Source organism: Stegodyphus dumicola, chromosome 7, assembly GCF_044657685.1.
Source record: "Stegodyphus dumicola isolate Sdum_Otavi_A_Nest chromosome 7, ASM4465768v1".
NCBI classification, from domain to species: domain Eukaryota; kingdom Metazoa; phylum Arthropoda; class Arachnida; order Araneae; family Eresidae; genus Stegodyphus; species Stegodyphus dumicola.
This window is the reverse complement of record NC_140774.1, coordinates 185902459-185916462: the sequence shown is the minus strand read 5'-3', so window position 1 is coordinate 185916462 and position 14004 is coordinate 185902459. Positions and strand designations below refer to the sequence as shown.

At 30.6% G+C, this 14004-nt stretch overlaps 1 protein-coding gene across 1 annotated transcript in view; it reads right to left on the bottom strand.

Moving 5' to 3' along the window:
- LOC118203263 (uncharacterized) overlaps positions 1–2317 on the bottom strand; it is a 60663-nt gene extending 58346 nt beyond the window's left edge. Inside the window, exon 1 of the mRNA XM_085819793.1 lies at positions 2138–2317. Coding sequence (XP_085675919.1) covers positions 2138–2140 — 3 coding nt within the window. The 5' untranslated portion in view covers positions 2141–2317. The remainder of the gene's footprint in view (positions 1–2137) is intronic.
- Between the last annotated feature and the right edge of the window lie 11687 nt (positions 2318–14004).

Here is a 14004-nt window from a genome sequence, read left to right as displayed (position 1 = left end):
TGTAAAAAGGCAATAAATTTGTAAAGACAAATTTAAGAATTTACTATGCTTTCATGGTTCAACATCCTGATTCGCCGGTTCGTATCACGTGACCCAAAGTGATCTCATCTCACGTAAATTACGCTACAAAATATAATTCTCTCGGTAATTATCTGCATTAATTTCAAGTTAAATCTTTATTTGGAGTACAAGTTTAAATGCAAGAATTATTTCAATTCGTACGAATAGGTTACTCAGAAATTATGCAAAACCCCAGTGCTTTACTTCGCTAGTGCATTCTCATTAAATTGATGAACTCTTAATTTTGCCTTTCCTATATTTTCGTCTTTGGGCGAGCGGTCTGATTGCATCCTAATTGGCTTAATTATCGCAAATGATCTTAGGGTATAAAATTTAACCATCTTTTGTAAAATTTCTATGTAATTATATGCCAGTATTGAAAGAAACAATCTGATAAGAAATGGCTGCGACTTGTTTTGAAAATGAAGCGTAAATGGTTACCAGCGAAGACATTCCTTTTGGCATAAGTTGTACCATAATTGGCGACTTTATCGTTTGCGCCGGCAAAATGGAAAAGTACCCATGTTTCTATTCTATAAATAAATTTATGAAGAAAAATATTACAAAATTCGATACTATTCTGTTTCGAGGGCCGTTAAAAAATTGCAGCGAAAGTGTATGCGCAAAAGCGCCAAATCTAGCAAACGCGCCCACTTAACAGCGCGCCAAATCTAGCGTACGCGCTGATTTCAGATTGCGTAAGTTTATATAGTTATATATTTCTTAAGACGTCATTGAAATACTAGTTTAATTTTTAAATCCTTTTTTGATTTTAAATCCTTTCTTGATATCCTATGGATTTAACAATTTGGGAATTGCCCATGACGAAAAGTCGGCAATAGAATTTTGGGTAAAGTGCAGAATCCCCCACTGCTTGACGCGGTTTTAAGAATTGCACATACTCGGTATCCATGTGCACATCGACCTATTTTCATTAAAAAAAAAAAAAAAATTCTAGAATTGTACAAAAATGGCACTGCGCACACCCTTGATTTTATCTATGTACATCGACCTATTTTCACTTAAAAAGTAGAAGAAAATTGATAAAAATCCAATTGTTTTTACCCTTGTAAAAAAAAACGGTAAACAAATAAGTGAGCAATTCTGCACTTTACCGAGATACTTTATTTTCAAAGAAAAGGCATCATTCATTATAGAAAATTACGTTTGAACAACCAACGAGATAAAATTACGCTTTAGCGATAAGTCGGTAGCGAAATAGCGATGTAGGCATCCATTCAGTTATGTTTATTAAATTTAGTTATAGTTTATTATATTAGTTATGTCATTATTATATTTTTATATAAATTATAATAATGATCTGAAATAGTTATTTACTCTTATGCTTCCATTCAGTCATGTTTAGCCTTTTTCATATAAATTATAATAATAAAAAAGTATTATATGAAATTAACCTTTTATCTAAATTAAAGCATCAATCTTAAATAGTTATTTACTTCTTAAATACTTCCTTTCTTGCCGCAATTATTAGGGTTGCCGCAATTATTTTTGGCAGCATTGGCATCAACAATAGTTTGGCGATTTTTGACGACCCTCGAAACCGAATAGTACCCAAAATTCTCTCACTGTTTCCCTATTAAAGCAGTCTTCTTGGTTAATCGCCAGATTTGTAATAAGGACTGTATTTGACTGGATTATTTAGATTATGTCAAAGCATATGAGATATACCTGTTTAAACAAATGTGCTTTTTAAAGGGAAAAAATAAAATGCTCATCTTATCCATACAGAAAACCATTTGTGGAATTTTAACCTGGACGCTAAATCAGGGTTCAGGGATTTTACAACTCTGACACTGGTAGGCAGTTTACAGTAAATTATTGTTCTGAATTTTTTGTTAGTTTGTTTGCCAAAGACATCTGCTATGGCTGCTTTAATAAGGTAGTGCTATTTTCTTCACATAATAACTTAAACATAATAACATAAGCTTTAACGTGTACTTGTATTCTGAGTTATTCAAATATAATCAAATGATAGATGTAAATGCATCTTCCCAATGTACCCCCCCCCAGAATTAAAAAATTTTTAATTACCAAAATATGGAAAATATTCACTCACCATTCTGTTGACCTTGAACCATTTCTGTGACTATGCAAAACTTTTCCGTAGAATTACAGGAAAGTCAATACGGTTTTTGAAATAATCACTCTTAGTCAAAACACATTATTTTCATACAAATTCATTTTTACAAAAAGCAACTTCCAAAATTAAACGTACTTCAAGGTTTTCGAAGGTTAAACGTTTCAGAGTTTATCATTCAGCTCGTTGCCAATTTAAAATGTTCTTTCACAAAAATTATCTCATCATTGAGCTTGTTGCCAACTTAAAATGATCTTTCACAAAAATTATATCAGTTTATCTCTACATATAATAAAAAAAAGAGTCTACCTATGTGTGTGTCTGTGTATTTTATTCGCGCTTGCGCTGATAGACCCACGGCTACGAAATTTGGTACATAGGTGCATCTAGACAAGAGCCAGTGCACCTCGAAGCGATTTTTTCGAAATTCGAATTCGAATTTTTTTAATTTTCTGTTTTGTGACGAAATCGCGTCATTTTGAGACATAATGGGCTATAGGAAAGCGAGATTTTACTCTACACACTCCATTTTCACATCGTCATGAAACGTAGGCACTTAGCTATTTTACGAACTTAAATAAATTTCGTGTTTCAATAAATCGATTCAATACGAATTTACTTAACAAAGGGAGCTTAACACCTTTTCAACGGGATTTTTTCTCAAAAAGTTCATTTTTAAAAATATACAGTTTTTTTTTCTTTGATTTTTGGACACGTTAAACTTTCATCCTTGCGACTGCTTTTAAGAAAAGAATTTTTAAAAAATGATATTTTGTATTTTTTAAAAATATTTTAAATGAAGCTTCCGAGTACACTTCTCACATCTTTAAAAATGTGATTTTGGCAACAATTTTTCCTTTCTTATTGTTGTTGATAGATTTTTGACGAAATCGCATCATTTTGAATAGTTTCATTCTTTTAGAAATATGGGTTTGGCAACAATTTTTCATCGTATTTCTTATGTCACTGTTTTTAAGAGATTGGCATTTTTCATTGTCATTTTTATATATAGTTTTTAATACATTTTTATTGATTTTTTTAATAAAGTTTGTTCTGCAGAGTAAAATTCTGCGCGGAATGTTTTGTTCTTTGAGTTTCTTTCATGTTATTTTTTGCTTATTTCACTGTTTGTAAGATATTGAAAAGTTTTGCATGATTTTTTTTCTTCAAGGGAAAGTTGGTTAATTTTTTATTAGGATAATTAATATTTGTATTAAGGGATAAAGCTTGTTTTATTGTAATTTTTTTCTCTTGAAAATATAAGATAAAATATCATTAATTATGCTTTGCTTTTCAGAATTTTTTGTTTTTTGTATTTTTTTATGTTATTTATTGCTCATTTGGTGCTACTTTGGTAGACGGTTGCACGGATTTTGGCGAGTTTCTGGCAATTTTTCTTTTGGCGAGTAATACGACTTATGGTAAACCCATTGCTGGATAAGTTATTTATGGTAACCGATACTTTGTTGACATTTTATTTAAAAAATAATGCGTGTTATTATGCATAAATTCCGTGTTTTAAATATTATTTATAGCTTCTAAATATTAAAAATCAATTTAATTTTGCATTTTTATTTGAAATAAAAATTTTATTCTTTATCATATTTTATGAAATTTTATGCTGTGGATGATGTAATCAGTGACGTCACCTTACTTTAAAAGTAATTGGTTTTAATATCTATAAATTTAATCTAATGTTTTAAACATTATTTATGGCTGTTAAATATTGCAATACAATTTAATTTTGCGTTTCTTTTTTAAAATGATTTTATTATGTATGATTATTTAAATAATTTTAATTCTAGGCGTGATGTAATCAGCTCTCTGATTGGTTTTAGAATATTTGTGCATTAATGAGCTGTAATCAGCTCCCTGATAGGTTGCTGAAAATTTGTGCATTACCGCGCCATTTTAAAATTTAATTCATATCTTCGAATTCCTTCAAAAATGTCTCCTTCAAAGATGAATGTTGTTTTTGATAAGTTCCAAGAATTTTTGGTTTCGGAATCAAAATATTGTCCTTTGAGACCTTATTTTCGCCAGCCTGGCTTTCCTAATCAAAGATTTATTTATAAATTCTTACAAGGGTCAGAGGAAATTTATTTTAAATTTTTGAAGGAAACGTCGCTAATTGTTTCTTCAATGAAGTGCGAAAATGTAGATCACAGATGAAGACCGTTAGAAGAGCCGATTCTGAGACGGCCGTATATGATATTGTGGTCATGTTGGAAGAAATAACCGCTGTAACGGTAAGAAAATTATTAGACATTCCTCCTTTTTTACCAACAATAAACTAATTGCTGTCATTTTAGCTCTAGTGTACGAAGCGTTCTTACTTATTTTAAAGTATTTAATTTAAGTAATATTTTAATTCTTTTAAACGTTGGTATGATGGTTTTTAATTCGATATTCAATTTACGTAATATTGTAATCCAATTAAAAGTTGGCGCAATGTTTTTATAGTGGTATTTTTATTCTATTTCTATGCTATATGAAAGTAATAATTTAACCTTTCTTTAGTATTTTATACTCGTAGTAATTGTATTTATTCTATATAATATATATATTATATTATATATAACGTATTTTAAAGTATTTAAATTTAATAATATTCTAATTCTTTTAAATGTTGGATAATGTTTTTTATTTCGATATTCAATTTCAGTAATATTTTAATCTAATTAAACGTTGACACAATGTTTTTATAGCGGTGTTTTTATTCTCTTCTTTGCTATATGAAAGTAATAATAACCTTACTTTAGTATTTTATACTCATAATAAATGTATTTATTTACACTTGCCTGTCATCTTAAAAAACGACATTTTCAACAAAAAAATTAATCCATTATTTCTAACGATATTTATTTTTTTTTAAGTTTCGAATACTTTACTATGCGTAAAAACAGCGTTTTTCAAGATGGCTGACGTTTGTAGAAATCGCGCCAACAATTGCGCCAACGTAAATCGCCAAAAATCCGTGCAACCGTCTACCAAAGTAGCACCGCTCATTTCACTGTTTTTAAGATATTGAAAAGTTTTGAGTGATTTTTTTTAGGAAACAAAGTTCTTAACCTCCTTTATACCATTTGACATTTATACCTTTATACCTTTATACCATTTCTTAAGATTTTGCAAAGGGAAGTTGGTTAATTTATTTATTAGGATAATTAATATTTGTATTAAGGGATAGTGCTTATTTCATTGTAATTTTGTTATACGTAATAACTTTTTTTATGAAGTTGTTCTGCAGAGTAAAATTCTACGCAGTTTTTAAATTTAACGTTTGTTGTTCCCTTCAGCCATTTTTCTGGTACATTTAAAAGCCAGACGAAGGCTGGCAGCGAAGCTGCTAGTTAATAATAATAGAAATAAAGAACTGCGTTAATCGCATTTAAATCACTTAGTTTGTTAATTAATATCAGAATAAATTAAAAAAAAAAAGAATTAAGGCATTCGCAACACATATTACAATTTTTACATTTTTACAATGACGGCTGTTTGTTTTTGTCTTGGTATATATGTTTGACGATTTTCTTTGTCCGAAATAACTCTTATACTGAGTTTAAAAAAAAATTATTTTTCTCTGTTTAACAGCTTTCTTCATTCATATAAAGATTTGATTAGATTTTGGGTAAAATTGGACAATCGGAAGTAGTAATTTACTTGGAGCTCGTAAAGCTTTTATTAAAATATAATCCAAATCTTTTTAATTTTAGGATTTAAAACTTTTATATCAGTTGGAAGTGTATTAGATTTTGGATAAAACTTAAACTCTGAAAAGATTTTCGTGAAAATATGCATTATGAGACAATCCGAAACTTCTCATATTTGGTATTCAAAACACCTGCATGCATACTATGCGATGCATGACTGAAAACAATATATTAGATTTTTGACTACATATGTCAGATTGGAAGCGGTACTTTACTTAGAACTCTTAAGAGATTTTCGTGGAAAAATATTGAATCACCGTAATAATAGCTTAATATAAAATAATGGAGCATTTATTAAGACTATTTCTATTATATCTAAACGGGATATTTATTTATATCAAGCCTTAGAAGATAATGTTTTTTTTTAACAGCGTTTCATTTGTAGAACTTCAAAACAACTCTTGTAATGCGGGAGTATTACTAAAATATGCAATATTATTTTTTTGCGCTCTTGATGATGACGAAGCACAACAGCGTATAGCAAATTCAGAAACTTATTGCTTATTTCATTGTAATTTTGTTATTCGTAATAACTTTTTTTTTTTGTGTGTGTGTGTGAAGTTGCTCTGCAGAGTAAAATTCTACTCAGTTTTTAAATTTAGCGTTTGGTGTTCCCTTCAGCCATTTTTCCGGTACATTTAAAAGCCAGACGAAGACTGGCAGCGAAGCTGCTAGTAATAAATAAAATATAAAAGTAGTCGAGTTCATGCTTCAGATAATAACTAAGCTAATTTTCGAAGTTAATTGTTACATGTAATTAAATTAATTTTCATACGTAAATCAAATCTTGAACAATAAGTCAAATGCTAAAAAATGATAACGAAACTGTCCTGAACGAACGAATGATAACGGATTTTACTGAAACGAAACAGTAATGCTTTCTTTCAGTAAAATCTGCCAATGACTTACTGTCATAACCAACAGGAAGTAATATTAACTTCATGGGTACTTTTCCGTTTTGCAAGCGATAAAGTCGCCAATAATGGTACAACCGATGCCAAACGGAATATTCTCCCTGGTAACCTTTTACGCCTCATTTTCAAAACAAGTCGCAGCTTTTTCTTATCAGATTGATTGTTTCTTTCAATACTGACATATAATTACATAGGATTTTTATCAGATAGTTCAGTTTTATGTCTAAGGCTATTTTCGGTAATTAAGTCAATTAAGATGCAATCACAGCGCTTACCCGAAGCCGAAAATATAGAAAAGGTAAAGTCAAGGGTTAAATTCATCAATTCTAATGAGAATGCATTAGCGAAGTAAAGCACTGCAGTTTTCCAAATTTTCTGAGTAAGCTATTCGTACGAATTAAAATATTTCTTGCATTTAAACTTGTGTTCCAAATTAAGATTTAACTTGAAATTAATGTAGATAATTACTGAGAGCATTAGATTTTTGTAGAATAGTTTGCGTGAGATGAGATCGCTTGGGGTCACGTGATATGAACCGGAGAATCAGGATGTTGAACCATGAAACATAGTAAATTCTTAAATTAGTGTCTTTTTATAAATGTATTGTCTTCATTTATTGGCTTTTTATAAAATTTTAAGCGATATTAAAATGTTTATGCCTTCAAAATAAAAAATTCTTAGAACTAAAATTTTTTAAATATTTTTTATGTGTATACTGTATGTTGTCGCCAATAAAATCTGCTTGGCGAGATTTGCGCCGGCGAAACGGAAAAGTACCACTTCATGTTATGGTAAAATGTTTAAACTCTCTACCAGTTTATTAATTAATCAGTTAAAGAATAAAAATTACAAAACAGCTATGATACAACATATGTACTTTTGTCAAACTTTTGATGAGTAACAGCAACGTTTGATTGGGGTTTTGTTTGATTATGGTAAAGCACGTGAGAGCTATCTGCGTAAGAGTACAGATCCTCCGTAGAAAATTTTCTAAGGAAAACTGGGTCGTATCCACGTTACACAAGAGAAAAATTACAAGAATACTGTGGTAGCTAGCTATTCGCCAGGACTCGAACTCTGCTTGAACTACTACCGTTAAACGGAAGACTTTACCACTCGCCCGCTGCGGACGAGTAATTTTAGCAAAAAATACCTGAAGATACTTATGTGTTAATAATTTAAAGAAATCAGAGCAAAAAGAACTTTATATAATATTGTTGCGTGCGTACGGGTTCGTTATGAAATAAATGCACAAGTCCGATGAAAAATGAACAAAAATTTATTATTATCACAACAAAAATGCTTAAATTTTCTCAAATTATCATGCAGTATTACAATATCTTACAGTAGTTATCTTTTAACTACTCAAATGTCCAATAGAACGTAATTCAAAACAGCTAAAGAACGCTAATCCGCGAATTCGCTACAATCAACAAGAGCAGTTCTCTAAACAACAAACTAAGCAGCAACTACAAACTGAGAGGTTTTCCTCCTTTTATAAGATTTTAAAAATCACGCGCTAGAATTTTCCAGTACTTTCTCGAAATCAAAAAGAGATATTTATTTATTTAATGCACGCGCTCTTGTATTTTCAATTTTCCGGCTTAGCTTTCTTTTAATATTCGTCACGCGCTGCACTGCGCGAGAAATAAAACCTTTTAATTTATAATTGAACTAACATTAGCTTTTTAAATACCAAATTCGTAACAATATGTTCTGTCATTTATTGATACATATTCACACTCATGCTTTTGAAATTTATATTAAGAAGTGCTATAAAATATTAAAGAATCAATGTCAGATTTTTTTCACATGGTTCTTTTTAACTTGTCAAACCTACTTGATTATTCAAAGAAACAAACAAACAAAAAATCAAAATATTTCCTAAAATAAAATGATTGATTTAAAAAATGCTAAAAACAAGCTCATATTGTTTATATATATGGATAAATATATGTGGTTCATATATGCGGAAACTGCGGATTTCATTCAAATTTATTACAGAGGAGGACTTCTACGTTAACTTTTTTTTTAATCTTTTAAAAGGAAATATATCTAAAGAAATGTGTTCTTAAGATATTTGTTCTTCAGCAAAATATTTTTGAACAGCGCAAGACACTTCACAATAATTCCATTTTTTACTGGAAATTTGTGATATTTTAAAAGTGGTAAGAATATTAAAAGAATTGGAAAAATCATAAACTTAAAAAATTCAAATGCCTTTGAAAACTATGTGCAATTGAAATGGCTCCTTATATTCTATATCGTCATAATGGCCCTGCACCTGGTGTGATGGTTTAGGCAGCCATTGGGTACACGATATGCACAACTCTAGTTCGGAAAGGTAATTTGAACGCAGATGGGTAATGTTTAATGTTTTGTTCTGACCTTCCGCGATCCACAGGGTATTCGATTGCTACCCTGGCCTGCACGGTCTCCAGATCGGTCATCCATTGAAAACATCTGGTCGTGGGTTACTGAGAGAGTGGCTCGTCACCCCTCTCTAGCTATTACGGTTGATGAAGTGTGAAATAGACTTGAAGTAGCGTGGAATGAATTTCCCATTTCTGTCATCCAAGCCCAGTTTGACAGTATGCCTAATGGAGTAAGGGCCGTTTTAGCTGCCAGGGGTGGCAGCTGTTTCTACTAATTTCGCAGCCCTGTAAACCTCCAAAATGCTTACAAAATTAATCATTTTCTCTTCATGGCATACTGTTTATGTGCAATAAATGTCTTCTTTTTTTTTTTTTTTTTTTTTTTTTTTTTTTTTCTGTATTTGTTGTCATTCATGCTATTGCAATTTCAATGTCCAGCAGCGTCGAAAGTCTAGAAGGAGCTGAATGTATTATAGATTATATCTTAATATGGGAATCTAAAGCAAAGGAACATGAGTTAAAAAAATCTGATGTGTACACCACACGACTTCCTTGTACGGAATATTAAATTATACGCATTTTTTTCTTGCATTTTATTTAAACTTATTGGATTGAATTAAATTTACTTCGCCGACAGCGCATAAACCACAATAGAATAAATGCATTCTTTAAAATTCACTCTAGTATTTATTTACCATAGCGACACTCTGGTGCTAGATTCACTTAACAGTAGTAATAATTATATAACAATTAACTTATATAATAATTATATAACGGAAACTAAGTTAACTGTAATATAATCCAATAATTATATAACAGTTAACTTATATATTTCGTTCATATTATAACTCATAATGCACAAAATTTATATCATTTAAAGAATAGAATTATCTAATCGTTGCCACATGTTCTATTCAAATACTTTGCCACATGTTCTATTCAAATACATATTATAGCAGTCCTATATACAAAATTTCAACTATAAATAACGAGTATGGGTCAATAAAGCTAGAATGATGTAGTATAAAAGAAATTAAGCAAACAAAACAAAAAAGAAACAGTTTTTCACAGACGATTGAGTATTTCTCATTTAATTAGTTCAGTTCTCACTTCACGAGAAGGCAAAACTCAAAATATCTATATTAAAAATTACGAAGTAAGTCTCAGCGCTTATTTCCTCGAAAAAATTCCAGAAAGAATTAAGCATGATTTAATTGGCAATAATAAATGAAGGCGTTTTCTTTGTTGTTGCGAAGCTAAGTTTCTCTAGATTGGCAACAAATCCACTACTCTACTGTTTCAAATGTAAACATTAGTGGCCGCCATAAAAAAAGGCTTAGCGGCACTTAGACATCTTTAAAATTGTTGATAATTCTAAAAATGTTGCATACAGATTTACTAAAGGCATAAAAACCTTAACCGGAAGACAAAAATAACATAATACAATCATTTTTAAAGCAAAAAATGTACAATTTACAAACATATAAGAGTAAAGAAACTGAGATGACTGAGCAGAATGGATATATATATAAATATGTGTATATACATTTGGTTGGGCCGATTGCAACCAAAATACGAAGTGCACATCTACATGTTATAGCAGTCCTATATACAAAATTTCAACGTTCTGAGGCTACTCGTTTTTGAGTTATGCGAGATACGTACGTACGAACGTACGTACATACGTTCGTACAGACGCCACGAAAAATTCTCTTCAGAATTTATTTTAAAGCAGTTTTATAATTTTTTTGAAGGAAAAGAGTATTTTATTCTGTCCTTACGTACAGATATGACGCAAAAACATCGTTAAATTGCATTCGATAACGGTGAAAATGGATATTTTCGTTGAAATATGCTGCCTGAAACTTTTCGCGATTACAATACTTCCTTTTTACTTCGTACAAGGAAGTAAATAGTACGCCAGAGAGCACGAGAAAGTTATCTGAAATTCAGTAAGTAAAAATATAAAATAAATGTTAATCTTATGATTTATATAGGGTATGAGTTATGTGAGTACGGGTCAAACGTTGATTTCCCTAACGTGGAAACAATTGAAAAATGCCACAACGTAAGCATGTGCCTTCTCGACAAAGATTTTTAGAAAAGATTTATTACTTGGCCTTAACGTTTGTTAGTGCATCATTTAGATAGTTATTTAAGAAAAATGTCCTTTCGAACTGTACTGAAAAGCACTAGAAAACTTTCGAAAAGCTTAATTGATTATAAAGCACCCTTATTAAATTTATGACGTTAATAAGGGTGTAACCTTTTTAGTAGATGCAAGTTCTGAAGGATTAAGCGCTGTTTCACTACAAGAAAGTCAACCAATTGTTGTGCTTCCAACAACTCTGACAAAGAGTAAAAAAAAAAAAAAAACTGCTCATATGGAAAAAGAACTTAAAAAGAACTTTTAGCTACTTTTGAATGTTCTAAATTTCATCAATCGTTTATGTGGCAAACGTATTAAAGTTGAAACTGATCATCGACTATTAGAAAGCATAACTAAGAAACCTCTTTTTAAGGCACTTCCGCAGTTACAAAGAATGCTGTCAAATTTAGAAATATATGACCTAGATGTAAGTTGCAAAAAGGGGAAAGACTTACTAATAGCAGACACTTTAAGTACAGCGCATTTGAATGCAACAGAAGAAGATAACGATGAAAACGCAGAAATTTGTAAGTTAATTCCAGCATCTAATGACAAAATTTTGTAATTGAAGAAAAAAGGTGAATGTTTAGAAATAGACTCTCGGAGATTGATTGGAAAGGAAACATCAACTAAAACATCAAAAGTCAAAGTGTTTTGCGACTATAGAAATGACTTTGCAATCAAAAAAAGGACTTATTTTTCACAGGAAGAAGGGTAATTATCCTTTTATCTATGTAAAAAGAAATATTAAATATATAGATTCATTAAAATTTTTCGGGAGATGTGAAAAGTTAGCAATGCCCTCGCCGGGAGTGCAACCTGGGCCTCTACACTACACGCCGAGTGGGATAACCATTACACAACGAAGATATCTGGAAGGAGAGAGAAAATTCCCTGTTTTAAAGGGCGACTGGGGATTAGGGGACAAAATCGCCAAATTCTGGTGGTGAAGAAAAATCCTCCACCACCTCTTTTTAGTTCGTGTGCCACAGTATCATCAGGATTTTTAGATACTGGAAATGGGGAAAATGTGCAATGCCCTTCCCGGGACTCGAACCTGGACCTCTCGAATACGCACCGAGTGTGCTAACCCTTGCACCACTAAGGCCTCCAAAAAGAAAGGAGAAAATATCTTATAAATATAATACATGAAGATCACTCTGGTATAAAAATATATATAAAAATGTGGGATTTTAAATCCATAATTTTAAATCCTTAATATTTTTCCTCGCGCGCTGTCTAAATTTTAGCTGTTAGCACGAGTGAAATTGATAGAACTCTCGCCACTTTGTTTTATGAGAAGAGATATAACATGTTGTTTTATAGATGTAAGATGTTGCTTTATAGATGTAAGATGTTGTTTTATAGATGTAAGATTTGTTTTATAGATGTAAGATGATATAGATGCTGTATTAATAGATGAAGGATCTTATAGATGTATTAATGTTTCATTAAATGTGTTTTGTTTGAATATGAATTGTGATTTTGAAACTAAAAAACCCACAAAATTGGTGTCAGAATCGGGATCAAATTACAAACAACGAATAGAGGAATATGAAGCAATATTGGATGATAGAAGAAATATTTCTGTTAATAGTGAAATCGATGCATCAACTGCTCGAATTTTCAGAGACTCTTCTTTTGCTGCTGTTGATGAAGATCATGAGGTAAAACAAAATATTAGTAAGTCATCAGTTCAATTTCCGTTTTCAAAGTTTTCAAATATGTATATAAATTTTAATGACATTGAAAGTTTGATTTTTAATTTGATGGTAATGCTTATAATTTGGTTGACAAATTCATTGAAAACTTTGAGGATGTATCTAATTTGTTAAAACTAAATGAATTGCAGAAACTGATATTCGCCAAAAGATCTTTAATTGGCAAAGCAAAATTATTTATTGAAAGTGAAACGAAAATTAATTCGTGGAATGCAGTTAAGGCTTTATTAGTAAATGAATATAGTGCTCAGTATAACTCTGCTCAGTTACATGAATTATTATCGAAACGTAAAATGCAGGAAAAAGATTCCCTATATGAATATTTTTTGGTAATTAAAAGTATGTGTTCTAAAGGTAATATTGAAAACGCCGCTTTAATGGAATATGTTATTAATGGTACAAATGATTCTACATTTAATAAAGCTATTCTTTACGGTTGTAAAACGTTGGCAGAATTTCAGGAAAAACTTAAGATATATGAAAAAATTAAATTTGATAATGATAAAAACAAATCCGTTAAGCCTAATTCTAAAACCAGACGCGACCATTTTGAAAGTAAAATAAAAACAAATATTCGTTGCTATAACTGCGGAAATCTTGGTCACGCGGAGAATTTTTGCAAAAATAAGCTCAAGGGAAAAAAATGCATTCATTGTAATTTATTTGGTCACGCAGCCGCAGAATGTATAAAAAATAAGACACATATAAAAGACCTTGCCAGAGTGAATCATATATTTGTAAAGAAGCAGTTAAATGATATGCATAAAATTGTATCGATAGATAATGTAGAAGTAAAAGCTCTCATTGATACAGGAAGTGATATAAATATAGTATCCGAAAACATTTACAAAATAATTGGTTCACCTAATATTAATTCTTCCAGTTTGATTCTAGTAGGCTTTGGTAATAATAAAGTAAAACCTATTGGTTATTTTAAAGGTTCCATACGAATTGATGATTGTGAAATTAAGTCA